Genomic DNA, 27,819 nt, shown 5'->3' on the forward strand with positions numbered 1-27,819 from the left:
AGGAGGGCGGGGCAGGGCCTTATATGCGTCGCGGAAGTTAGAATAGCAGTGATCCAAGGTTTTTCAAGCCCTGGTTGCGCAATCGATATGCTGATAAAATTTAGGGAGTCTTGTTTTCAGATTAGCCTTGTTAAAATCCCCAGCTACAATGAATGCAGCCTCCGGATAAATGGATTCCAGTTTGCAAAGAGTCAAATAAAGTTTGTTCAGAGCCATCGATGTGTCTGCTTGGGGGGAAATATATACGGCTGTGATTATAATCGAAGAAAATTCCCTTGGAAGATAATACGGTCGACATTTGATTGTGAGGAATTCTAAATCAGGTGAACAGAAGGACTTGAGTACCTGTATGTTGTTGTGATCACACCACGTCACGTTAACCATGAAGCATACGCCCCCGCCCCTCTTCTTACCAGAAAGATGCTTGTTTCTGTCGGCACGATGCGTGGAGAAACCCGCTGGCTGCACCGATTCCGATAGCGTCTCTCCAGTGAGCCATGTTTCCGTGAAGCAAAGAACGTTACAGTCTCTGATGTCCCTCTGGAATGCTACCCTTGCTCGGATTTCATCAACCCTGTTGTCAATAGACTGGACATTGGCGAGAAGAATGCTAGGGAGTGGTGCACGATGTGCCCGTCTCCGGAGTCTGACCAGAAGACCGCTCCGTTTCCCCCTTTTACGAAGTCGTTTTTTGGGGTCGCCGGCTGGGATCCATTCCGTTGTCCTGGGTGAAAGGCAGTACACAGGATCCGCTTCGCGAAAGTCATATTCTTGGTCGTACTGATGGTGAGTTGACGCTGCTCTTATGTTCAGTAGTTCTTCTCGACTGTATGTAATGAAACCTAAGATGACCTGGGGTACTAATGTAAGAAATAACACGTAAAAAAACAAAAAACTGCATAGTTTCCTAGGAACGCGAAGCGAGGCGGCCATCTCTGTCGGCGCCGGAAGTAGGCCTACTATGCATACATACAAGGACCGGACATTTTTCATTAAGAGCTTCATGGAAACATGCAACAATGGCAAGCTTATCGTCTTACAGTCAAAAGGATATAGTCTATTATTGAACATGCAATAGTCCTGTAATGAAGCAGCTAATAAAACGTCATTTTCAAACATTTGCCCAAATGCAAATCTCGGAAAACATAGTTCTAAAGCACGCACCTAATGCAAGCAGTTTCATACGTAACAATATCTGTTCGAAATTTAGAAATAGGTGGAATATAATAGCAACTACTATGATGGGTTGGCTGACTAGGATTGTGCCTTTTGGCTTGTGTATAACGAAAGAAAGTTCATATGAAAACCAATAGAACAGGAGAGAAATGCTGGTTAATGGCATGAGAAAGTCTTACTTAAAATAATTGCCTCCACGTTTCTATTAAGACTTTTTCATGCCATGCCAATCTACGCACAATAACCCATAATGACAAAGCAAAAACAGGTTTTTAGAAAATTTTCCTAATTTATAAAATAAAACTGAAATATCACATTTACATACAGTACCAGTCAAAAGTTTAGACAACCCCTCTGGAATGAGTTGGTGTTTCTTTATTATTACTGTGGTTCTGTTGTGACTATCGTAACTGGAATGACAATTTGAGAAAAACTGGGCCAATCGTCTTGCCCAGAAGTGGCATCAGAACACCATCTCCTCATCAGAACACCATTTCCTCATCAGAACACCATCTCCTCATCAGAACACCATTTCCTCATCAGAACACCATCTCCTCATCAGAACACCATCTCCTCATCAGAACACCATTTCCTCATCAGAACACCATTTCCTCATCAAAACACAATTTCCTCATCAGAACACCATCTCCCCATCAGAACACCATCTCCTCATCAGAACACCATCTCCTCATCAGAACACCATTTCCTCATCAGAACACCATTTCCTCATCAGAACACCATCTCTGTCAGTCACTCACACAAACTTCAAACTCCTGGACGTATCTCAGCAAAAAAAGGGGTGAGGTGAACCTCTTGAAGTGGTCCTATACACTCGCTCACATTTGGGAGTTTCAAAGGAGAGGTCAACTGACCAGGTTTACTGAAATCAGGGTCACCCATAAACGTCTCAGACGGGTAGACCATGGTGGGCTCGCTGACGTCCTCATCAACACTAGACTTGCTTAGACATAGCATGTGTAACAGCACATGCTGTGAACACTCTAGGTTACTTTTCTGATAACCCATCAGGTTCCTCTACTCTGGATTCCATACAAACGACAGGATTTGGCACGATCTTCCCTCCAGCCAAATCGATTCCCAAAATGAAAAAGACCCCCTTCACCGGTTAGCTAGGTCTCAGGTCCAACGATAAAGAAACCAGAAATAATATCATGCTCAAATTCCACATTATACAAAGGAACCTCCATGCAACCAATTTCAACCCCTTGTACCAACACACTGTAACCAGCGGCTGAATTGTAAGACAAAGGCAAAACACCCTCCATAATGAAGCCCCAGTGTCTCACATTATCTTCACAAAAAGTTTCAGACACCACTTCTGGGCAAAATGATTGGTCCAGTGTATCTAAAAAGATCGTTCCATACACACCTGATCCAAAATCTTGTTTAGGAGATATACCAGTCCCAAATATAGATTTAATTGGCTGGAATGCTCCCACAAGCAGAAACAGCGTTTTCTTGCTCTCATTTTTCTGTTTCAACTTAGCACACAGAGACAATGTGTCCTTTCTCGTGGCAGTAATGACAAACTGGCAGATATGAAAATGTATCTTTGGGCACTGTAGAAAATAACTGAAACCTTGCTGGATTGCTTTTTGCTTAGGGATAACTACTGGGTGCTTTGTTTGTTAAGGTATTTATTTGTCAACACAAACTTATTTGCAAGTACTGCAGCTTTCTCAAGAATGAGATCCTTGTGTTTCATGAATGTAGGTAGCAACCCTTTTGTGAAGGCAATTCTTGAACTTCAAGGTCCTTGACCTCTTGAGAACCACACCAAATAAATTCCACAAATTAACTTTTAAGAAGGAATACCTGTTAATTGAAATGCATTCCAGGTGACTACCCCATTAAGCTGGTTGTGAGAATGCCAAGAGTGTGCAACGCTGTCATCAAGGCAAAGGGTGGCTATTTGAAGAATCTGAAAAATTAAATAATATTTGTTTAACACTCGTTTGGTTACTACATGATTCCATGTGTTATTTTATAGTTTTGATGTCATCACTATTATTCTACAATGTAGAAAATAGTAAAAATAAAGAAAAATACGAAGTGTATATTGTAGTGTATATTGCCTTGATAGAAAATAATAAGGTACAGAAGAAATCACAATCCACCAGACCATGGGCCAAATACATTCAGATAAGCCATATACATGAAAGACATGTAGTATGTTTACATTGTAAATGATGTACATTTACATTGAAAATCTAAAACACTCCTACATTATCAATCAAATATTTCCTTCTTATTCAAGTTTAATCTAGGACTACAACATATGGTTTGAGATCTTGATAGGTAGAGTATTATTGGTATGTGTAGTGTCATTACATGAGTGTTTTTTCTCCATCTGCAGCCCTTTCAGTTGTTTGGTGTTAGGAAATACTCCTTTTCATTTGTGTCAATTTAAAACCTAAGCAACCAGGAAGTTTCAATCAATTACCTTAGTTGATCAATCAAGTACAAGGGAGGTGTGAAAACCTTCAGACACTTGGCCCTCCAATAATTCATTTTTAAACCCCAGCAACATAATGAATAGGGCAGCTGTGGAAGACTCATCGAGGTGTTGCACACAGCTGGTACGGCTTGGGACTGTGTGTAACCCCCATCTGAAAGTCCAGGCTGGGTTCCACCCCTGGGGGAGAGAAGAAGGTGAACCTCTGCAGCAGGGAGGTGAAGAACAGGAAGAGTTCCATCTTGGCTAGCTGCTCCCCAGGACACACCCTCTTACCTGGGGAGGGAACCAATCACAGTAAACCTTCTCTAACTGACACTGTAAAGCAGGGGTGTCAAACTCATTCCATGGAGGGCCCAGTGCCTGCAGGTTTTTGTTTTTTCCTTTCAACTAGATAAGGAGAACCAGGTGAGGAGAGTTCTTTATGAATTATGACCTTAATTCAGCAATCAAGTACAAGAGAGAAGCAAAAACCTGCAGACACTCGGCCCTCCATTGGAATGAATTTGACACATGCTGTAAAGTACAGAACAGTTACTTTGGGATACTAACACTAACGTACACTGTAAAATGTTTCCTGTAAAATGTACAGCAACTTACTGGCCTCAATTTATTTAGCAGTACAGCTACTGTAATCCATTTGACGGTAATACATTTTATAGTACCAAACATGTTACTGAAATCCAATTACCCATGCAGTGACATATTACACAATGTTCTTAGCAAGTTTTTCATTTTGGTCCATTCAAATCTATTGTACCCCCTCACTTGCATTGACACATTGAGCAAATTCAGATGATCAAACATAACCGCCAGATAGGCAACATGGGTGAGCCATTCCTAACAATCGAAATGTTCGAAGCTCATAAAAGCGTCCCAACAGAAAGCCAGCGGACCTCTGCATGATAAAGCACCTGCTGGTGCTCCCTCCCCATATCCCTGCAGAAGGCCTGGAAACACCTGCTGGTGCTCCCTCCCCATATCCCTGCAGAAGGCCTGGAAACACCTGCTGGTGCTCCCTCCCCATATCACTGCAGAAGGCCTAGAAACACCTGCTGGTGCTCCCTCCCCATATCCCTGCAGAAGTCCTGGAAACACCTGCTGGTGCTCGCTCCCCATATCCCTGCAGAAGGCCTGGAAACACCTGCTGGTGCTCCCTCCCCATATCCCTGCAGAAGGCCTGGAAACACCTGCTGGTGCTCGCTCCCCATATCCCTGCAGAAGGCCTGGAAACACCTGCTGGTGCTCCCTCCCCATATCCCTGCAGAAGGCCTGGAAACACCTGCTGGTGCTCCCTCCCCATATCCCTGCAGAAGGCCTGGAATCACCTGCTGGTGCTCGTTCCCCATATCCCTGCAGAAGGCCTGGAAACACCTGCTGGTGCTCCCTCCCCATATCCCTGCAGAAGTCCTGGAAACACCTGCTGGTGCTCGCTCCCCATATCCCTGCAGAAGGCCTGGAAACAGCTGCTGGTGCTCCCTCCCCATATCCCTGCAAAAAGCCTTGAAACACCTGCTGCTGCTCGCTCCCCATATCCCTGCAGAAGGCCTGGAAACACCTGCTGGTGCTCCCTCCCCATATCCCTGCAGAAGGCCTGGAAACACCTGCTGGTGCTCCCTCCCCATATCCCTGCAGAAGGCCTGGAAACACCCGCTGGTGCTCCCTCCCCATATCCCTGCAGAAGGCCTGGAGACACCTGCTGGTGCTCCCTCCCCATATCCCTGCAGAAGGCCTGGAAACACCTGCTGGTGCTCCCTCCCCATATCCCTGCAGAAGGCCTGGAAACACCTGCTGGTGCTTCCTCCCCATATCCCTGCAGAAGGCCTGGAAACACCTGCTGGGGTTCGCTCCCCATATCCCTGCAGAAGGCCTGGAGACACCTGCTGGTGCTCCCTCCCCATATCCCTGCAGAAGGCCTGGAAACACCTGCTGGTGCTCCCTCCCCATATCCCTGCAGAAGGCCTGGAAACACCTGCTGGTGCTTCCTCCCCATATCCCTGCAGAAGGCCTGGAAACACCTGCTGGAGTTCGCTCCCCATATCCCTGCAGAAGGCCTGGAAACACCTGCTGGTCCTCCCTCTCCATATCCCTGCAGAAGGCCTGGAAAAACCTGCTGGTCCTCCTTCCCCATATCCATGCAGAAGGCCTGGAAACACCTGTTGGTGCTCGCTCCCCATATCCCTGCAGAAGGCCTCGAGACACCTGCTGGTGCTCCCTCCCCATACCCCTGCAGAAGGCCTAGAAACACCTGCTGGTGCTCGCTCCCCATATCCCTGGAGAAGGCCTGGAAACACCTGCGGGTGCTCCCTCCCCATATCCCTGCAGAAGGCCTGGAAACACCTGCTGGTGCTCCCTCCCCATATCCCAGCAGAAGGCCTGGAAACACCTGCTGGTGCTCCCTCCCCATATCCCTGCAGAAGGCCTGGAAACACCTGCTGGTGCTCCCTCCCCATATCCCTGCAGAAGGCCTGGAAACACCTGCTGGTGCTCGCTCCCCATATCCCTGCAGAAGGCCTGGAAACAGCTGCTGGTGCTCCCTCCCCATATCCCTGCAGAAGTCCTGGAAACACCTGCTGGTGCTCCCTCCCCATATCCCTGCAGAAGGCCTGGAAACACCTGCTGGTGCTCCCTCCCCATATCCCAGCAGAAGGCCTGGAAACACCTGCTGGTGCTCCCTCCCCATATCCCTGCAGAAAGCCTGGAAACACCTGCTGGTGCTCCCTCCCCATATCCCTGCAGAAGGCCTGGAAACACCTGCTGGTGCTCCCTCCCCATATCCCTGCAGAAGGCCTGGAAACACCTGCTGGTGCTCCCTCCCCATATCCCTGCAGAAGGCCTGGAAACACCTGCTGGGGTTCGCTCCCCATATCCCTGCAGAAGGCCTGGAGACACCTGCTGGTGCTCCCTCCCCATATCCCTGCAGAAGGCCTGGAAACACCTGCTGGTGCTCCCTCCCCATATCCCTGCAGAAGGCCTGGAAACACCTGCTGGTGCTTCCTCCCCATATCCCTGCAGAAGGCCTGGAAACACCTGCTGGTGTTCGCTCCCCATATCCCTGCAGAAGGCCTGGAAACACCTGCTGGTCCTCCCTCCCATATCCCTGCAGAAGGCCTGGAAAACCTGCTGGTCCTCCTTCCCCATATCCATGCAGAAGGCCTGGAAACACCTGTTGGTGCTCGCTCCCCATATCCCTGCAGAAGGCCTCGAGACACCTGCTGGTGCTCCTCCCCATACCCCTGCAGAAGGCCTAGAAACACCTGCTGGTGCTCGCTCCCCATATCCCTGCAGAAGGCCTGGAAACACCTGCTGGTGCTCCTCCCCATATCCCTGCAGAAGGCCTGGAAACACCTGCTGGTGCTCCCTCCCCATATCCCAGCAGAAGGCCTGGAAACACCTGCTGGTGCTCCCTCCCCATATCCCTGCAGAAGGCCTGGAAACACCTGCTGGTGCTCCCTCCCCATATCCCTGCAGAAGGCCTGGAAACACCTGCTGGTGCTCCTCCCCATATCCCTGCAGAAGGCCTGGAAACAGCTGCTGGTGCTCCCTCCCCATATCCCTGCAGAAGGCCTGGAAACACCTGCTGGTGCTCCCTCCCCATATCCCTGCAGAAGGCCTGGAAACACCTGCTGGTGCTCCCTCCCCATATCCCAGCAGAAGGCCTGGAAACACCTGCTGGTGCTCCCTCCCCATATCCCTGCAGAAGGCCTGGAAACACCTGCTGGTGCTCCCTCCCATATCCCTGCAGAAGGCCTGGAAACACCTGCTGGTGCTCCTCCCCATATCCCTGCAGAAGGCCTGGAAACACCTGCTGGTGCTCCTCCCCATATCCCTGCAGAAGTCCTGGAAACACCTGCTGGTGCTCGCTCCCCATATCCCTGCAGAAGGCCTGGAAACAGCTGCTGGTGCTCCCTCCCCATATCCCTGCAAAGGCCTGGAAACACCTGCTGGTGCTCTATCCCTGCAGAAGGCCTGGAAACACCTGCTGGTGCTCCTCCCCATATCCCTGCAGAAGGCCTGGAAACACCTGCTGGTGCTCCTCCCCATATCCCTGCAGAAGGCCTGAGACACCTGCTGGTGCTCCCTCCCCATATCCCTGCAGAAGGCCTGGAAACACCTGCTGGTGTTCCTCCCCATATCCCTGCAGAAGGCCTGGAAACACCTGCTGGTCCTCCCTCCCATATCCCTGCAGAAGGCCTGGAAAAACCTGCTGGTCCTCCTTCCCCATATCCATGCAGAAGGCCTGGAAACACCTGCTGGTGCTCCCTCCCCATATCCCTGCAGAAGGCCTGGAGACACCTGCTGGTGCTCCCTCCCCATACCCCTGCAGAAGGCCTGGAAACACCTGCTGGTGCTCCCTTCCCATATCCCTGCAGAAGGCCTGGAAACACCTGCTGGTGCTCCATATCCCTGCAGAAGGCCTGGAAACACCTGCTGGTGCTCCTCCCCATATCCCAGCAGAAGGCCTGGAAACACCTGCTGGTGCTCCCTCCCCATATCCCTGCAGAAGGCCTTGAGACACCTGCTGGTGCTCCCTCCCCATATCCCTGCAGAAGGCCTGGAAACACCTGCTGGTGCTCGCTCCCCATATCCCTGCAGAAGGCCTGGAGACACCTGCTGGTGCTCCTCCCCATATCCCTGCAGAAGGCCTGAAGGAAACACCTGCTGGTGCTCCTCCCCATATCCCTGCAGAAGGCCTGGAAACACCTGCTGGTGCTTCCTCCCCATATCCCTGCAGAAGGCCTGGAAACACCTGCTGGTGTTCGCTCCCCATATCCCTGCAGAAGGCCTGGAAACACCTGCTGGTGCTCCCTCCCCATATCCCTGCAGAAGGCCTGGAAAAACCTGCTGGTCCTCCTTCCCATATCCATGCAGAAGGCCTGGAAACACCTGCTGGTGCTCGCTCCCCATATCCCTGCAGAAGGCCTCGAGACACCTGCTGGTGCTCCCTCCCCATACCCTGCAGAAGGCCTAGAAACACCTGCTGGTGCTCGCTCCCCATATCCCTGGAGAAGGCCTGGAAACACCTGCTGGTGCTCCTCCCCATATCCCTGCAGAAGGCCTGGAAACACCTGCTGGTGCTCCCTCCCCATATCCCAGCAGAAGGCCTGGAAACACCTGCTGGTGCTCCCTCCCCATATCCCTGCAGAAGGCCTGGAAACACCTGCTGGTGCTCCCTCCCCATATCCCTGCAGAAGGCCTGGAAACACCTGCTGGTGCTCGCTCCCCATATCCCTGCAGAAGGCCTGGAAACAGCTGCTGGTGCTCCCTCCCCATATCCCTGCAGAAGTCCTGGAAACACCTGCTGGTGCTCCCTCCCCATATCCCTGCAGAAGGCCTGGAAACACCTGCTGGTGCTCCCTCCCCATATCCCAGCAGAAGGCCTGGAAACACCTGCTGGTGCTCCCTCCCCATATCCCTGCAGAAAGCCTGGAAACACCTGCTGGTGCTCCCTCCCCATATCCCTGCAGAAGGCCTGGAAACACCTGCTGGTGCTCCCTCCCCATATCCCTGCAGAAGGCCTGGAAACACCTGCTGGTGCTCCCTCCCCATATCCCTGCAGAAGTCCTGGAAACACCTGCTGGTGCTCGCTCCCCATATCCCTGCAGAAGGCCTGGAAACAGCTGCTGGTGCTCCCTCACAATATCCCTGCAAAAAGCCTTGAAACACCTGCTGGTGCTCGCTCCCCATATCCCTGCAGAAGGCCTGGAAACACCTGCTGGTGCTCACTCCCCATATCCCTGCAGAAGGCCTGGAAACACCTGCTGTGGTTCGTTCCCCATATCCCCGCAGAAGGCCTCGAGACACCTGCTGGTGCTCCCTCCCCATATCCCTGCAGAAGGCCTGGAAACACCTGCTGGTGGTTCCCTCCCCATATCCCTGCAGAAGGCCTGGAAACACCTGCTGGTGCTCCCTCCCCATATCCCTGCAGAAGGCCTGGAAAAACCTGCTGGTCCTCCTTCCCCATATCCCCTGCAGACACCTGCTGGTGCTCCTCCCCATATCCCTGCAGAAGGCCTGGAAACACCTGCTGGTGCTCCCTCCCCATATCCCTGCAGAAGGCCTGGAAACACCTGCTGGTGCTCCCTCCCCATATCCCAGCAGAAGGCCTGGAAACAGCTGCTGGTGCTCCCTCCCCATATCCCTGCAGAAGGCCTTGAGACACCTGCTGGTGCTCCCTCCCCATATCCCTGCAGAAGGCCTGGAAACACCTGCTGGTGCTCCCTCCCCATATCCCTGCAGAAGGCCTGGAAACACCTGCTGGTGCTCGCTCCCCATATCCCTGCAGAAGGCCTGGAAACACCCGCTGGTGCTCCCTCCCCATATCCCTGCAGAAGGCCTGGAAACACCTGCTGGTGCTCCCTCCCCATATCCCTGCAGAAGGCCTTGAAACACCTGCTGGTGCTCCCTCCCCATATCCCTGCAGAAGGCCTGGAAACACCTGCTGGTGCTCGCTCCCCATATCCCTGCAGAAGGCCTGGAAACACCTGCTGGTGCTCCCTCCCCATATCCCTGCAGAAGGCCTGGAAACACCTGCTGGTGCTCCCTCCCCATATCCCAGCAGAAGGCCTGGAAACACCTGCTGGTGCTCCCTCCCCATATCCCTGCAGAAGGCCTGGAAACACCTGCTGATGCTCCCTCCCCATATCCCTGCAGAAGGCCTAGAAACACCTGCTGGTGCTCACTCCCCATATCCCTGCAGAAGGCCTTGAAACATCTGCTGGTGCTCCCTCCCCATATCCCTGCAGAAGGCCTGGAAACACCTGCTGGTGCTCCCTCCCCATATCCCTGCAGAAGGCCTGGAAACACCTGCTGGTCCTCCCTCCCCATATCCCTGCAGACACCCTGCTGGTGCTCCTCTCCATATCCCTGCAGAAGGCCTGGAAACACCTGCTGGTGCTCCTCCCCATATCCCTGCAGAAGGCCTGGAAACACCTGCTGGTGCTCCCTCCCCATATCCCAGCAGAAGGCCTGGAAACAGCTGCTGGTGCTCCCTCCCCATATCCCTGCAGAAGGCCTTGAGACACCTGCTGGTGCTCCCTCCCCATATCCCTGCAGAAGGCCTGGAAACACCTGCTGGTGCGCCCTCCCCATATCCCTGCAGAAGGCCTGGAAACACCTGCTGGTGCTCCCTCCCCATATCCCTGCAGAAGTCCTCGAGTCACCTGCTGGTGCTCCCTCCCCATATCCCTGCAGAAGGCCTGGAAACACATGCTGGGGTTCGCTCCCCATATCCCTGCAGAAAGCCTGGAAACACCTGCTGGTGCTCGCTCCCCATATCCCTGCAGAAGGCCTGGAAACACCTGCTGGTGCTCGCTCCCCATATCCCTGCAGAAAGCCTGGAAACACCTGCTGGTGCTCGCTCCCCATATCCCTGCAGAAGGCCTGGAAACACCTGCTGGTGCTCGCTCCCCATATCCCTGCAGAAGGCCTGGAAACACCTGCTGGTGCTCCCTCCCCATATACCTGCAGAAGGCCTGGAAACACCTGCTGGTGCTCGCTCCCCATATCCCTGCAGAAGGCCTCGAGACACCTGCTGGTGCTCCTCCCCATATCCCTGCAGAAGGCCTGGAAACACCTGCTGGTGCTCGCAAAAAGCCTTGAAACACCTCCCCATATCCCTGCAGAAGGCCTGGAAACACCTGCTGTGGTTCGCTCCCCATATCCCTGCAGAAGGCCTGGAAACACCTGCTGTGGTTCGTTCCCCATATCCCTGCAGAAGGCCTGTAGACACCTGCTGGTGCTCCCTCCCCATATCCCTGCAGAAGGCCTGGAAACACCTGCTGGTGCTCGCTCCCCATATCCCTGCAGAAGGCCTGGAAACACCTGCTGGTGCTCCTCCCCATATACCTGCAGAAGGCCTGGAGACACCTGCTGGTGCTCCCTCCCATATCCCTGCAGAAGGCCTGGAAACACCTGCTGGTGCTCCCTCCCCATATCCCTGCAGAAGGCCTGGAAACACCTGCTGTGGTTCGCTCCCCATATCCCTGCAGAAGGCCTCGAGACACCTGCTGGTGCTCCTCCCCATATCCCTGCAGAAGGCCTGGAAACACCTGCTGGTGCTCCCTCCCCATATCCCAGCAGAAGGCCTGGAAACACCTGCTGGTGCTCCCTCCCCATATCCCTGCAGAAGGCCTGGAAACACCTGCTGGTGCTCCTCCCCATATCCCTGCAGAAGGCCTGGAAACACCTGCTGGTGCTCCTCCCATATCCCTGCAGAAGGCCTGGAAACACCTGCTGGTGCTCGCTCCCCATATCCCTGCAGAAGGCCTGGAAACAGCTGCTGCTCCCTCCCCATATCCCTGTGCTCCCTCCCCATATCCCTGCAAAAGGCCTGGAAACACCTGCTGGTGCTCCTCCCCATATCCCTGCAGAAGGCCTGGAAACACCTGCTGGTGCTCCTCCCCATATCCCTGCAGAAGGCCTGGAAACACCTGCTGGTGCTCCCTCCCCATATCCCTGCAGAAGGCCTCGAGACACCTGCTGGTGCTCCCTCCCCATATCCCTGCAGAAGGCCTGGAAACACCTGCTGGTGCTCCTCCCCATATCCCTGCAGAAGGCCTGGAAACACCTGCTGGTGCTCCCTCTCCATATCCCTGCAGAAGGCCTGGAAAACCTGCTGGTCCTCCTCCCCATATCCCTGCAGAAGGCCTGGAAACACCTGCTGGTGCTCGCTCCCCATATCCCTGCAGAAGGCCTTGAGACACCTGCTGGTGCTCCCTCCCCATATCCCTGCAGAAGGCCTGGAAACACCTGCTGGTGCTCCTCCCCATATCCCTGCAGAAGGCCTGGAAACACCTGCTGGTGCTCCCTCCCCTGCATATCCCTGCAGAAGGCCTGGAAACACCTGCTGGTGCTCCTCCCCATATCCCAGCAGAAGGCCTGGAAACACCTGCTGGTGCTCCCTCCCCATATCCCTGCAGAAGGCCTGGAGACACCTGCTGGTGCTCCTCCCCATATCCCTGCAGAAGGCCTGAAACACCTGCTGGTGCTCGCTCCCCATATCCCTGCAGAAGGCCTTGAAACATCTGCTGGTGCTCCTCCCCATATCCCTGCAGAAGGCCTGGAAACACCTGCTGGTGCTCCCTCCCCATATCCCTGCAGAAGGCCTGGAAACACCTGCTGGTCCTCCCTCCCCATATCCCTGCAGACACCTGCTGGTGCTCCTCCCCATATCCCTGCAGAAGGCCTGGAAACAACTGCTGGTGCTCCTCCCCATATCCCTGCAGAAGGCCTGGAAACACCTGCTGGTGCTCCCTCCCCATATCCCAGCAGAAGGCCTGGAAACAGCTGCTGGTGCTCCCTCCCATATCCCTGCAGAAGGCCTGGACACCTGCTGGTGCTCCTCCCCATATCCCTGCAGAAGGCCTGGAAACACCTGCTGGTGCTCCCTCCCCATATCCCTGCAGAAGGCCTAGAAACACCTGCTGGTGCTCGCTCCCCATATCCCTGCAGAAGGCCTTGAAACATCTGCTGGTGCTCCCTCCCCATATCCCTGCAGAAGGCCTGGAAACACCTGCTGGTGCTCCCTCCCCATATCCCTGCAGAAGGCCTGGAAACACCTGCTGGTCCTCCCTCCCCATATCCCTGCAGACACCTGCTGGTGCTCCCTCTCCATATCCCTGCAGAAGGCCTGGAAACAACTGCTGGTGCTCCCTCCCCATATCCCTGCAGAAGGCCTGGAAACACCTGCTGGTGCTCCCTCCCCATATCCCAGCAGAAGGCCTGGAAACAGCTGCTGGTGCTCCCTCCCCATATCCCTGCAGAAGGCCTTGAGACACCTGCTGGTGCTCCCTCCCCATATCCCTGCAGAAGGCCTGGAAACACCTGCTGGTGCGCCCTCCCCATATCCCTGCAGAAGGCCTGGAAACACATGCTGGGGTTCGCTCCCCATATCCCTGCAGAAAGCCTGGAAACACCTGCTGGTGCTCCTCCCCATATCCCTGCAGAAGGCCTGGAAACACCTGCTGGTGCTGCTGGTGCTCCCCCTGCATATCCCCCATGCAGAAAGCCTGGAAACACCTGCTGGTGCTCGCTCCCCATATCCCTGCAGAAGGCCTGGAAACACCTGCTGGTGCTCGCTCCCCATATCCCTGCAGAAGGCCTGGAAACACCTGCTGGTGCTCCCTCCCCATATACCTGCAGAAGGCCTGGAAACACCTGCTGGTGCTCGCTCCCCATATCCCTGCAGAAGGCCTCGAGACACCTGCTGGTGCTCCCTCCCCATATCCCTGCAGAAGGCCTGGAAACACCTGCTGGTGCTCGCTCCCCATATCCCTGCAGAAGGCCTGGAAACACCTGCTGTGGTTCGTTCCCCATATCCCTGCAGAAGGCCTGGAAACACCTGCTGTGGTTCGTTCCCCATATCCCTGCAGAAGGCCTGTAGACACCTGCTGGTGCTCCCTCCCCATATCCCTGCAGAAGGCCTGGAAACACCTGCTGGTGCTCGCTCCCCATATCCCTGCAGAAGGCCTGGAAACACCTGCTGGTGCTCCCTCCCCATATACCTGCAGAAGGCCTCGAGACACCTGCTGGTGCTCCCTCCCCATATCCCTGCAGAAGGCCTGGAAACACCTGCTGGTGCTCCCTCCCCATATCCCTGCAGAAGGCCTGGAAACACCTGCTGTGGTTCGTTCCCCATATCCCTGCAGAAGGCCTCGAGACACCTGCTGGTGCTCCCTCCCCATATCCCTGCAGAAGGCCTGGAAACACCTGCTGGTGCTCCCTCCCCATATCCCAGCAGAAGGCCTGGAAACACCTGCTGGTGCTCCCTCCCCATATCCCTGCAGAAGGCCTGGAAACACCTGCTGGTGCTCCCTCCCCATATCCCTGCAGAAGGCCTGGAATCACCTGCTGGTGCTCCCTCCCCATATCCCTGCAGAAGTCCTGGAAACACCTGCTGGTGCTCGCTCCCCATATCCCTGCAGAAGGCCTGGAAACACCTGCTGGTGCTCCCTCCCCATATCCCTGCAAAAAGCCTTGAAACACCTGCTGGTGCTCGCTCCCCATATCCCTGCAGAAGGCCTGGAAACACCTGCTGGTGCTCACTCCCCATATCCCTGCAGAAGGCCTGGAAACACCTGCTGTGGTTCGTTCCCCATATCCCCGCAGAAGGCCTCGAGACACCTGCTGGTGCTCCCTCCCCATATCCCTGCAGAAGGCCTGGAAACACCTGCTGGGGTTCGCTCCCCATATCCCTGCAGAAGGCCTGGAAACACCTGCTGGTCCTCCCTCTCCATATCCCTGCAGAAGGCCTGGAAAAACCTGCTGGTCCTCCTTCCCCATATCCATGCAGAAGGCCTGGAAACACCTGTTGGTGCTCGCTCCCCATATCCCTGCAGAAGGCCTCGAGACACCTGCTGGTGCTCCCTCCCCATACCCCTGCAGAAGGCCTGGAAACACCTGCTGGTGCTCCCTCCCCATATCCCTGCAGAAGGCCTGGAAACACCTGCTGGTGCTCCCTCCCCATATCCCTGCAGAAGGCCTGGAAACACCTGCTGGTGCTCCCTCCCCATATCCCAGCAGAAGGCCTGGAAACACCTGCTGGTGCTCCCTCCCCATATCCCTGCAGAAGGCCTTGAGACACCTGCTGGTGCTCCCTCCCCATATCCCTGCAGAAGGCCTGGAAACACCTGCTGGTGCTCGCTCCCCATATCCCTGCAGAAGGCCTTGAAACATCTGCTGGTGCTCCCTCCCCATATCCCTGCAGAAGGCCTGGAAACACCTGCTGGTGCTCCCTCCCCATATCCCTGCAGAAGGCCTGGAAACACCTGCTGGTCCTCCCTCCCCATATCCCTGCAGACACCTGCTGGTGCTCCCTCTCCATATCCCTGCAGAAGGCCTGGAAACAACTGCTGGTGCTCCCTCCCCATATCCCTGCAGAAGGCCTGGAAACACCTGCTGGTGCTCCCTCCCCATATCCCAGCAGAAGGCCTGGAAACAGCTGCTGGTGCTCCCTCCCCATATCCCTGCAGAAGGCCTTGAGACACCTGCTGGTGCTCCCTCCCCATATCCCTGCAGAAGTTCTGGAAACACCTGCTGGTGCTCCCTCCCCATATCCCTGCAGAAGGCCTAGAAACACCTGCTGGTGCTCGCTCCCCATATCCCTGCAGAAGGCCTTGAAACATCTGCTGGTGCTCCCTCCCCATATCCCTGCAGAAGGCCTGGAAACACCTGCTGGTGCTCCCTCCCCATATCCCTGCAGAAGGCCTGGAAACACCTGCTGGTCCTCCCTCCCCATATCCCTGCAGACACCTGCTGGTGCTCCCTCTCCATATCCCTGCAGAAGGCCTGGAAACACCTGCTGGTGCTCCCTCCCCATATCCCTGCAGAAGGCCTGGAGACACCTGCTGGTGCTCGCTCCCCATATCCCTGCAGAAGGCCTGAAAACACATGCTGGGGTTCGCTCCCCATATCCCTGCAGAAAGCCTGGAAACACCTGCTGGTGCTCACTCCCCATATCCCTGCAGAAGGCCTGGAAACACCTGCTGTGGTTCGTTCCCCATATCCCTGCAAAAAGCCTTGAAACACCTGCTGGTGCTCGTTCCCCATATCCCTGCAGAAGGCCTGGAAACACCAGCTGGTGCTCCCTCCCCATATCCCTGCAGAAGGCCTGGAAACACCTGCTGCTGCTCGTTCCCCATATCCCTGCAGAAGGCCTGGAAACACCTGCTGGTGCGCCCTCCCCATATCCCTGCAGAAGGCCTGGAAACACCTGCTGGTGCTCCCTCCCCATATCCCTGCAGAAGTCCTCGAGACACCTGCTGGTGCTCCCTCCCCATATCCCTGCAGAAGGCCTGGAAACACATGCTGGGGTTCGCTCCCCATATCCCTGCAGAAGGCCTGGAAACACCTGCTGGTGCTCGCTCCCCATATCCCTGCAGAAAGCCTGGAAACACCTGCTGGTGCTCGCTCCCCATATCCCTGCAGAAGGCCTGGAAACACCTGCTGGTGCTCGCTCCCCATATCCCTGCAGAAGGCCTGGAAACACCTGCTGTGGTTCGTTCCCCATATCCCTGCAGAAGGCCTGGAAACACCTGCTGGTGCTCGCTCCCCATATCCCTGCAGAAGGCCTGGAAACACCTGCTGTGGTGTCACCTGCTGGTGCTCCCCCATATCCCTGCAGAAGCAGAAGGCCTGTGCTGGTGCTCGCTCCCCGTAGACACCTGCTGGTGCTCCTTCCCCATATCCCTGCAGAAGGCCTGGAAACACCTGCTGGTGCTCGCTCCCCATATCCATGCAGAAGGCCTGGAGACACCTGCTGGTGCTCGCTCCCCGTATCCCTGCAGAAGGCCTGGAAACACCTGCTGGTGCTCCCTCCCCATATCCCTGCAGAAGGCCTGGAAACACCTGCTGGTGCTCCCTCCCCATATCCCTGCAGAAGACCTGGAGACACCTGCTGGTGCTCCCTCCCCATATCCCTGCAGAAGGCCTGGAAACACATGCTGGGGTTCGCTCCCCATATCCCTGCAGAAGGCCTGGAAACACCTGCTTTTCATGGAACTCTTCTTGATATATATATGACAGTTTCTTCCTAAACTCGTTAGTCTGTTCTTGCTCTGAGAAATGAAGGCTATTCCATGCGAGAAATTGCCAAGAAACTGAAGATCTCGTACAGCGCTGTGTACTACTCCCTTCACAGAACAGTGCAAACTGGCTCTAACCAGAATAGAAAGAGGAGTGGGAGGCCCCGGGGGACAACTGAGCAAGAGGACAAGTACATTAGAGTGTTTAGTTTGAGAAACAGATGCCTCACCAGTCCTCCACTGGCAGCTTCATTAAATAGTACCCGCAAAACACCAGTCTCATCAACAGTGAAGAGGCGACTCCGGGATGCTGGCCTTGCAGAGTTGCAAAGAAAAAGCCATATCTCTGACTGGCCAATAAAAATAAAAGATTAAAGATGGGCCAAAGAACACAGACACTGGACAGAGGAACTCTGGCTAGAAGGCCAGCATCCCAGAGTCGCCTCTTCACTGTTGACGTTGAGACTTGTGTTCCAGCAACAATAGTCATTTACAACATTAACAATGTTTCCACTGTATTCGGATCAATTTGATGTTATTTTCATGGTCAAAACATTAGCTTTTCATTCAAAAACAAGAACATTTGTTTGACCCCAAACTTTTGAACATTAGTGTATGTAAATCATTGTTTGAATATGTTGGTAACCCGTTGTATAAAGGTGATAATGCCCTCGAACTCGATGTTTAGAGGACACATTGGCACTTTTTGCAGTTTTCAGTTTCTTTGGGTCCATCAGGATTATTGTACCAGAATTTAGAACAAAACAATACAGTATCATACCATTAATGTATGCAGTAAGTGACTGATAAAATAAAGTCTAACGGTGTACTCTAACTATATAGGCAAGTCAATGATTCAACTTCAAGTCAATCAGTTAAACCGATTAAACCGAGTCAAGTATTACTATGTAAGGAAGATGAGTTGTACTATTTCCTATAGGGCAGCTTTATTTGGCACCAATTTGGGGGGGTCAACTGATATGGAAGAAACATAGTACAGTATTACCTAAAGAGAATGGAAGGAATGCGTCTCTCTTCCTAAACTTGCCCTCCTGATCCAGGAAGTGTCCAGGGTTGAAGGTGTGAGGGGTCTCCCACTCTGACTCATCAAACAGGATCGACTGGAGGGTGCCAAGCACAATGGTGTTCTGAGGGGGGAAAAAAATAACAGACATTATCTCATCAACAAGTACACAATGTTATGGCATCAATGTTTTATGTGTAGTTGAAATAATAAGGAAAATGAGGGGAAAGGAAAAAAGCGTACACTTTTAAGTGTAGGGATGATCCCTATACGATAACCAAACACATTTAATTCTTCTTCTAAATGTACAAACACCACACGGTGACAACACACTACACATTAATGTAGTTATAAGGAATACATCTTTATAAAGCAGTGGATGTGCCGTTAGATCACATGATTAAATAGAACAAGTACATGATCTCTATGCTTGAGATGACTGACCTTAGGGATGGTGTATCCTCCAACCTCCGTGTCTTTAGTTGCCATGCGGGATACGTTGAGCGGTATGATATTCCCCATCCTCTGTGTCTCATGGATGACTGCGTCTGTGTAGGGCATGCGGTCCCTGTCTTCCATGGAGGGTTGCCGCGACGACCTAACAACGGCATCGATCTCTGCCTGCACCTTGGCTACAACAGGGATACAAAGTATAAAGACACAACACAAAGGAAGTCTTCGTGCAAATAGATTGCGTGCGTGTGTGTGTGCGTGTGTGTGTGTGTGTGTGTGTGTGTGTGTGTGTGTGTGTGTGTGTGTGTGTGTGCGTGTGAGCGTGTGTGTGTGTGTGTGTGTGAGCGTGTGTGTGTGTGTGTGTGTGAGCGTGTGTGTGAGTGTGTGTGTGTGTGTGTGAGCGTGTGTGTGTGTGTGTGTGTGTGTGTGTGTGTGTGTGTGTGTGTGTGTGTGTGTGTGTGTGTGTGTGTGTGTGTGTGTAAGCGTGCCTCCATGTGAGAGAATGACCTTTTATTAATCAATCAAGATCAATGGCTTTGACGAACTGATTAAATGCTATAGGGGAAACTTAGTCATTGTGATGGCAGTGGGAGCACTTACCTTGTATCTCTGGGTAGTTGATCATAAAGAGAAGGCCCCAATAGAGGGTGGTAGAGGTGGTCTCTGTCCCAGCCACAAATAGATCCAGAGTGCAGAAGGACAAGTTCTCCAAGTTAAACCCAGCCCTTGTGTCATCTTCACACTGTGGAACAAAACACACCAAAACAACCTCAACATGCTAGATACTTAAAAATATTTGACAATCTAATGAATTGATGATGCTGTGGCTAGATTACCAACGTGTCAAGAAAATGTGATTAAAAAATGTTTACATGTGTTGCAATACAAATCCACATTCATTTGGATGGTAAGTGTTGCAATACAAATCCACATTCATTTGGATGGTAAGTGTTGAAATACAAATCCACATTCATTTGGATGGTAAGTGTTGTAATACACATTTTTTACAACTACATCACCGATAATGGTTGTCATTATCATCGTCACCTTCTCTATCTCGTTGAGGAAGCAGTCGATGAAGTCTCTTGGTGACGAGGGGTCGTTGTCCTTCATGTGCTCCTGAATCCTGATGTTGATGAAGGAGATGACCTCCTTCCAGCCAGTGAAGATCCTTCTGTGAGGACCAGGCACCCGACGCATGACCCACGGCATCATGTTATACATCTGAGGACAGAGTTAGGGCAGGGACGGACTGAAACCAGAATTCGGCCAGGGAATTACAAGGCCCTAATTTCTAGTAAAATAATGATAATTCTAGGAAAAAACATAGTTCCTGGCAGCATGATTATGATATTCAGTAGGGCAAAAAAAAGTATTTAGTCAGCCACCAATTGTGCAAGTTCTCCCACTTGAAAAGATGAGAGAGGCCTGTAATTTTCATCATAGGTACACTTCAACTATGACAGACAAAATTAGAAATAAAAATCCAGAAAATCACATTGTAGGATTTTTAATGAATTTATTAGCAAATTATTACAATGTGATTTTCTGGATTTTTGTTTTAGATTCTGTCTCTCACAGTTGAAGTGTACCTATGATGAAAACTACACACCCTCACCACCTGGGGGCGGCCCGTCAGGAAGTCCAGTACCCAGTTGCACAGGGCGGGGTCGAGACCCAGGGTCTCGAGCTTGATGACGAGCTTGGAGGGTACTACAGCATTCTCACATAGGTATTCCTCTTGTCCAGATGGGTTAGGGCAGTGTGTAGTGTGGTTGAGATTGCATTGTCTGTGGACCTATTTGGGCGGTAAGCAAATTGGAGTGGGTCTAGGGTGTCAGGTACGGTGGAGGTGATATGGTCCTTGACTAGTCTCTCAAAGCACTTCATGATGACGGAAGTGAGTGCTACGGGGCGGTAGTCGTTTAGCTCAGTTACCTTAGCTTTCTTGGGAACAGGAACAATGGTGGCCCTCTTGAAGCATGTGGGAACAGCAGACTGGGATAGGGATTGATTGAATATGTCCGTAAACACACCAGCCAGCTGGTCTGCGCTTGCTCTGAGTGCGCGGCTGGGGATGCCGTCTGGGCCTGCAGCCTTGCGAGGGTTAACACGTTTAAATGTTTTACTCACCTCAGCTGCAGTGAAGGAGAGGCAGCATGTTTTGGTTGCAGGCCGTGTCAGTGGCACTGTATTGTCCTCAAAGCGGGCAAAAAAGTTATTTAGTCTGCCTGGGAGCAAGACATCCTGGTCCGTGACGGGGCTGGTTTTCTTTTTGTAATCCGTGATTGACTGTAAGACCCTGCCACATACCTCTTGTGTCTGAGCCGTTGAATTGAGATTCTACTTTGTCTCTATAATGACGCTTAGCTTGTTTGATTGCCTTGCGGAGGGAATAGCTACACTGTTTGTATTCGGTCATGTTTCCGGTCACGTTGCCCTGATTAAAAGCAGTGGTTCGCCGCTTTCAGTTTCACGCGAATGCTGCCATCAATCCACGGTTTCTGGTTTGGGAATGTTTTAATCGTTGCTATGGGAACGACATCTTCAACGCACTTTCTAATGAACTCGCACACCGAATCAGTGTATTCGTCAATGTTGTTGTCTGACGCAATACGAAACATATCCCAGTCCACGTGATGGAAGCAGTCTTGGAGTGTGGAATCAGATTGGTCGGACCAGCGTTGGACAGACCTCAGCCTGGGAGCTTCTTGTTTTAGTTTCTGTCTGTAGGCAGGGATCAACAAAATGGAGTCGTGGTCAGCATTTCCGAAAGGAGGGCGGGGCAGGGCCTTATATGCGTCGCGGAAGTTAGAATAGCAATGATCCAAGGATATGGTAGGAGAAAATCTAAAGAAAATACAACTGGAAATTGAGAGACCTTACAATGGAATGTATTAGAGGCATACTGAATCCTAGCGCTCATGCAATTCTTCCACAGGGTTTCAGCAGTCTATGTTCAAGGTTTCAGGCTTGTAACTTCCAAAAACGAATAAGAAATATCAGTTTTAGTACAGGAACAGTCTTGGAAATTTGTGTATGCGCGCGATGAAGACAGAACGCACCTGCTAAAAATCGGTTCCCATTGAACATACTTCTTTCCGTAAGAAATATTATAGTTTCATTACATTTTAGGGTATCTGAGGAGTAGATAGAAATATATTTTGACTTATTGAAACAAAGTTTAGTGGTAGATTCAGATTCCTTTCTCTGCATGTTGAACGAGTGGAAATTGATGGCGCCAAATAAACTGACTTTTTGGGATATAAAGAAGGATTTTATCTAACAAAACGACACTACATGTTATATCTGAGACCCTTTGGATGACAAATGAGAAGAAGATTTTCAAAAAGTAAGTGAATATTTAAATTGCTATTTGTGAATTTATGAAAACTGTGCCTGCGAAAAAATATTTTGATGTGGGGTGCCGTCCTCAAACAATCGCATGGCATGCTGTCGCTGTAGTGGCTACTGTAAATCAGACAGTGCAGTTAGATTAACAGGAATTTAAGCTTTCAACCGATATGAGACACTTGTATGTACCTAAATGCCTTCCAGTTTCACCGGAAGTTGTCCTTCTAGCAGGACGCCTAGACTTAAAAATTCTTATTTTCAATGACGGCATAGGAACAGTGGGTTAACTGCCTTGTTCAGGGGCAGAACAACAGATTTTTACCTTGTCAGCTCAGGGATTCAATATTGCAACCGTTCGGTTGCTAGTCCAACGCTCTAACCACTAGGCTACTATTCAATTTGTAAATACAATTTTTAAAGGGTGTAGTTTATATTATGTGCCTTCAATTTGAATACATTGAATCTATAAAGCTTGTTATATATGAAATTATCTTTATGACCAATAGAACAAATACAGTGTCTAATTTATATATTTAATCATAGCAGATTATTATTATTTTTCTTTAGATTGAAGTTGAGTTGGGCTATGGATATTCTTGATCAATATGATCTTAGATGATTTTACTATTATCCATTAGCCTTTACATGCACCACATGACCAAAAGTTAGGATGATTTAGATAGGGTTTTTGGGGCAAAAAGAGCTATGGCCAGTATGTTTCTGACAAAGTTAGGTTCAATGGAAAACTTTCAGTCCAGTCAGATTTCCTAATCATTCTTGAATTGATGGATGGCCATAATATTTACAATTAAAAAAGCCTATAGTGCATTTAATATTGTTTTCTCCTCTAGGGTAGACAATCGTAGTCAACAAGTCAAAGTAAGTAACCACATAAGGTTGAAGCAGTCTACAAATAGAATATGAGAGAGAGAGAGAGAGACTTACCCCGGCCCAAAAGCCCCCTTCCAAGTAAATAATCTCGTTCATTGTTTTCAGGAGGGTTTGGAATTGGTCATCGCTGTATTCAAAGCGGTCACCAAACACAAGACAGCAGATCACATTGGAAACAGCATTGTTCATCAGTATCTGGGGGCTGAAGGGTTTTCCTGCATGGGCCAAAAGAAAACCTTATTCCCCACAAAAGCAATATGGCTTACATCAAAAGTAACATGTCACCATATAGGCTAGTGGCCAATCCTCAAAAAGGGCATTTGTTTGAGATTCCCCATACCAGAGGTATAACAAAGCACAACCAATCCTCAAAAAGGGCATTTGTTTGAGATACCCCTACCAGAGGTATAACAAAGCACAACCATGTTTTTTCCCCTCTAAGGTCTCCAATATATGAATTTGCTGGTTGTATACATAAGCTCATGTGGCCCAATATCGCAAGCTCTGATATTGCAAAAATGTTGAAAACAAGTAGTCAATTGTCTCCCCTACCTATACAAACAAACAGCATTAGGATATCTTAAAGGATTTGGGAAATATAGACCTGTAAACAGATACATTAGGAGGAAATATTAACTATGAACACAAATGTAACTTTCTGATAGCTGTTCAATAGACAACTTCCAGGTCAAATTTGCTCTCATTCAGTGCTGTATGGTCCTGCCCGACAAAAGTGCATAAAGTTACGTTTTTTTGATGTTGTGGCTATTGCAAGTGGGCCCAGACACTGAACGCTCAGTTATTTCAAAGGTTCCTCTGTGGACTTTATACATTATGTGCCCCCCCCCACCCAAATCCAATATGGTGTCCAATATCCAATATGCCTGCAACATCACCATTAACTGGTGGTTCAATTACCTCTGTACATGTTTTAAATGAGATATTTTTCAGATTTGTGTACTGTACTTATGACCTGTACTCAAGACAATTTTTTTGAACTTCAACTACATTACATGACCAAAAGTATGTGCTCATCAAACATCTCATTCCAAAATGTACTGCTTTAACCGCCTCCACTCTTCTGGGAAGGCTTTCCACTAGCTGTTGGAACATTGCTGCAGGAACTGGCTTCACTCTTCTGGGAAGGCTTTCCACTAGATGTTGGAACATTGCTGCTATAACAGCCTCCACTTTTCTGGGAAGGCTTTCCACTAGATGTTGGAACATTGCTGCTATAACAGCCTCCACTCTTCTGGGAAGGCTTTCCACTAGATGTTGGAACATTGCTGCTATAACAGCCTCCACTCTTCTGGGAAGGCTTTCCACCAGCTGTTGGAACATTGCTGCTATAACAGCCTGCACTCTTCTGGGAAGGCTTTCCACTAGCTGTTGGAACATTGCTGCAGGAACTGGCAGTCGGCATCTCAATTCAGCCCGATGGGGTTGAGGTCAGGGCTCTGTGCAGGCCAGTCAAGTTCTTCCACATCGATCTCAACAAACCATTTCTGTATGGACCTCACTTTGTGCCTCGGGGCATTGTCAAGCTGAGAGGAAAGGGCCTTCCCCAAACTGTTGCCACAAAGTTGGGAGCACATCAGAATGTCATTGTATGCTGTAGCGTTAAGATTTCCCTTTAGTGGAACCGTGAAAAACAGTCCCAGACCATTATTCCTAAACCAAACTTTATAGTGCTACACGCTTCAAGACACTCGGAGGTCCCATTCTGTGAGCTTCTGCTTGTGTAGCCTACCACTTCGCAGCTGAGCCGTTGTTGCTCCTAGATGTTTTGACTTCACAATAACAGCACTCAAAGTTCACCGGAGCAGCTCTAGCAGGGCTGAAATTTGGCCACAGAACTACAACAATGATTGGCTACTTTGTCTCCTCACCATGTAATTAAGGACACGCGCATGTCCTTGTTGATATGCTGTAAGTGTGTGAATGAGATCGAAACATGAACACACATTGAAAAACTAGTTGTGTTTGAATATGCAAGGTGGTTGGTATAGGATCGAGAAGGCAGGTAGAAGGCTTAAGTTGTGATATCACTTTCCTGAGCATGTCTGTGTCAACCAGGGAAAATAAATCCATAGGGCCTCTGCGTGGTAGGCTAGGGCACATAAACTTCTCATCAGGTCTTGCTTCACTGATACCCAGCCTAATGTTTGTTATCTTTGAAATATGCCGTAAACTCATCACATTTAGATGTGGAGGAAAGTTCACCTGCATTTGCGGGTGTAGGATTTATCAGGCCATCACTGCTCAAAAAGAGCTCTCGAATTATTCTGATTATTAGTGATCAAGTTAGAAAAATGAGGTCATCTGGCATTTCTAATTGACTTGTTATATATGCCAAGTTGCTCTCTTAGAACATCATAATGGACCTGCAACTTCTGCTCTGCCTTTCTATCTCTTTAATTCATACATTTCCTCACTAATCCAAGGGGCTCTCCGTTTGGATCCTTTATCAACTTCACTGGAACTATTCATTTGCTATTAAAGCTATCAACTAAATCATGACAAGAGGAAGGAAGAATAGGTGATGGAGCATTGTTCATACACTCAGTCAAATCTGTAGCAACTTCCGAGGTAAGACAGCATTTCTTGATAATGCGTTCAAGATGACCCTCTGCTAAAGGTAGTAAAAAATACAAGATGGTGATCAGATAAAGCAACATCAACAGTAGAGGATATGTCAATTGGAAGGCCCTTGGTAATAACCAGATCCAGAGGATGGTCCCGGTAATGGGTGGGCCCAGTGACATGTTGGATAAAGTCAATAGAGCTCAAAAGATTAATATATTCAATGGCCTTGGAGTAAATTATTAAAATCACACAATGAGTTTTATCATAGTTCTCAAGGACAACAGTTCAGGTAAGTCAATAAAGAAAGTGGGGAAGTGCTTTCGTGGCCAATAAAGTTTGAATTGAACTGTAACCATATCAAGTTTCCACTGTACCTTGTTCACTCTGAATGGCTTCATTCAAACACTGCGCTTCAATCTGGATGGATGGCTCCAGACTCTTCTTGCCCAGTCCAAAGTTCCTCAGCGTAGAGAGAGCAAACCTCCTCTGTTGCTTCCATGGATACCCGTTCGACATAACCACACCTAAGTATAAGAACAGTTTTCAGTGAAGAAGCCTTAACTTGTACCATACACTCAAAGATGCAAGTAAGCCTTGAAAAGTAGCCTTTTCAGAGGCAGAACAGCCAATAAGAGCAGGTGCATCTTCTGTTTCTCAAGAGTGATGTAAAAGTACACACCCTAGACAGGATTCTAGCCTGTCAGGGCCTTACCCCCTATCCATCTCCTTAATACTGATGGCCAAGCAAAGAGGCATGAGGTCCCATTTTGGAGTCTTTGGTAGGACTTGAACGGGGATCGAACCCCCAACCTTTCCATTTTTAAGGATTGACACTAATACACTAAATATGTAATATTTCTACAATAATAAATTATTATGATCCATAATCAATTATCAGTTAATAACTGTAAGATGATGACAATGTCCTGCAAGCCCAGGGTCAGGTCAGGCAGAGGTCGGTAATCCAGAGTAGTGGCAAAGACACAGGACAGCAGGCAGGCTCAGAGTCAGGACAGGCAAGGGTCAAAACCAGGAGGACAAGAAATAGAGTGACTGGGGAAAGGCAGGAGCTGAGACAAAACACTAGTTGACTAACAAGAAAAACTGGCACAGACAGACAGAAAACACAGGTATAAATACCCAGGGGATAAGTGGGGAAGATGGGCGACACTTGGAGGGGGGTGGAGACAAGCACAAGGACAGGTGAAACGGATCAGGTCGTAACAAGTATAAAGTATGTGAGCGTTACCTTTACTTCCCATTGCTTGACTTCCAATATATATATCTTCAAATAAGGGAATGGAGGGACGATCGACAAAACTGTCGGCATTGTGGACCAAGGCCTCTTTCACCATCTCGTATCCACTCAGAATAACCCACTTTGGCCCTTGGTTTGCTGAAGGAATTCGAAGGCTGAAGATCTTTCCATATTTTTTTCCACACTACAAGAACAACAACAAATAACGTTTGCCATCAAAAGAGTGCTAAGCAGCATTAAGTTAGCCTGGTGCCAAATCCGATTGTGCTCTTGCCAACTCCATTGCTCATTGTCAAGCCAAACATTTGTCTGGCATGACAATGATCGACAAGGAGTTGGAGTGATAGCACAAACAGCATGATACTCAGGCTATAGCTTTTAGTAAACCCACCTCTTCAAACTGAAGATGTATCTTAGCAGGATCAAATTGAAACATGTTGCCAATGAAAGGCCATGACCAAGGTCCAGGGGGAAAATTCTTTGGAGTTTTGTTTTTCAGGAGGTCGGCAAGTACCAAGAAAACACAGAGGAAAATCAAAAAAGTCTTTATGTCCAACCATTCCAAAACAGAAGAATGAAGTAATTTGCTCATCTCACTACAAGTGCAACTGACTCAAAAAAAAGCACACAGAAACTAAACGTAGGAATGACGTGCCAGTGATTTCTCTGTAACCTGCTCCCTATCTCTCTGCTTCCAAAGTAATGTCATAATAACCACTGTTGTGCGTGTTCATACTTGGGACTGGGTGTGTGCTACTACGATAACAACTCAGAGTTCATGTATTTCCCCTTTGTACAGAGTTTTTTTTCTCTCCTCAGAAAAACTATGGTTGAACAATGACTACACAGAATTCCTCCTATAGATGTAGATTTCAGCTTTGTTGCTGAAATAGCAATATTACTTTACTGTAGTACAGGTGCATTGTAGTCTGTATACTGTACAATGGACAAATTGTATGGCCCTGAACATTGTGCTTTCCATTTATTAACAGTACTGACTGCTCAATAGATTTTGACTGGTTGCAGGTTCATATCAACAAAGAACAAGATTTACAGTATCACAGAGACAAAGGACAAG

At 50.0% G+C, this 27,819-nt stretch overlaps 1 protein-coding gene across 1 annotated transcript; it reads right to left on the reverse strand.

Annotated features, from left to right (window-relative positions):
• Nucleotides 1-3,247: 3,247 nt before the first annotated feature.
• LOC115145370 (cytochrome P450 2J2-like) lies at nucleotides 3,248-27,460 on the reverse strand. The gene is made up of 9 exons (XM_029686886.2): nucleotides 27,133-27,460; nucleotides 26,733-26,925; nucleotides 25,858-26,007; nucleotides 22,952-23,112; nucleotides 19,700-19,876; nucleotides 19,253-19,394; nucleotides 18,644-18,831; nucleotides 18,182-18,323; nucleotides 3,248-3,928 (listed from the first exon to the last, which is right to left on the reverse strand). The coding sequence occupies exons 1-9, from the start codon at nucleotides 27,331-27,333 to the stop codon at nucleotides 3,753-3,755; spliced, it is 1,530 nt and encodes a 509-aa protein (XP_029542746.2). The 5' UTR covers nucleotides 27,334-27,460; the 3' UTR covers nucleotides 3,248-3,752.
• Between the last annotated feature and the right edge of the window lie 359 nt (nucleotides 27,461-27,819).

The sequence above is a fragment of the Oncorhynchus nerka genome, linkage group LG17 (assembly GCF_034236695.1).
Source record: "Oncorhynchus nerka isolate Pitt River linkage group LG17, Oner_Uvic_2.0, whole genome shotgun sequence".
Taxonomy (NCBI): Eukaryota; Metazoa; Chordata; class Actinopteri; order Salmoniformes; family Salmonidae; genus Oncorhynchus; species Oncorhynchus nerka.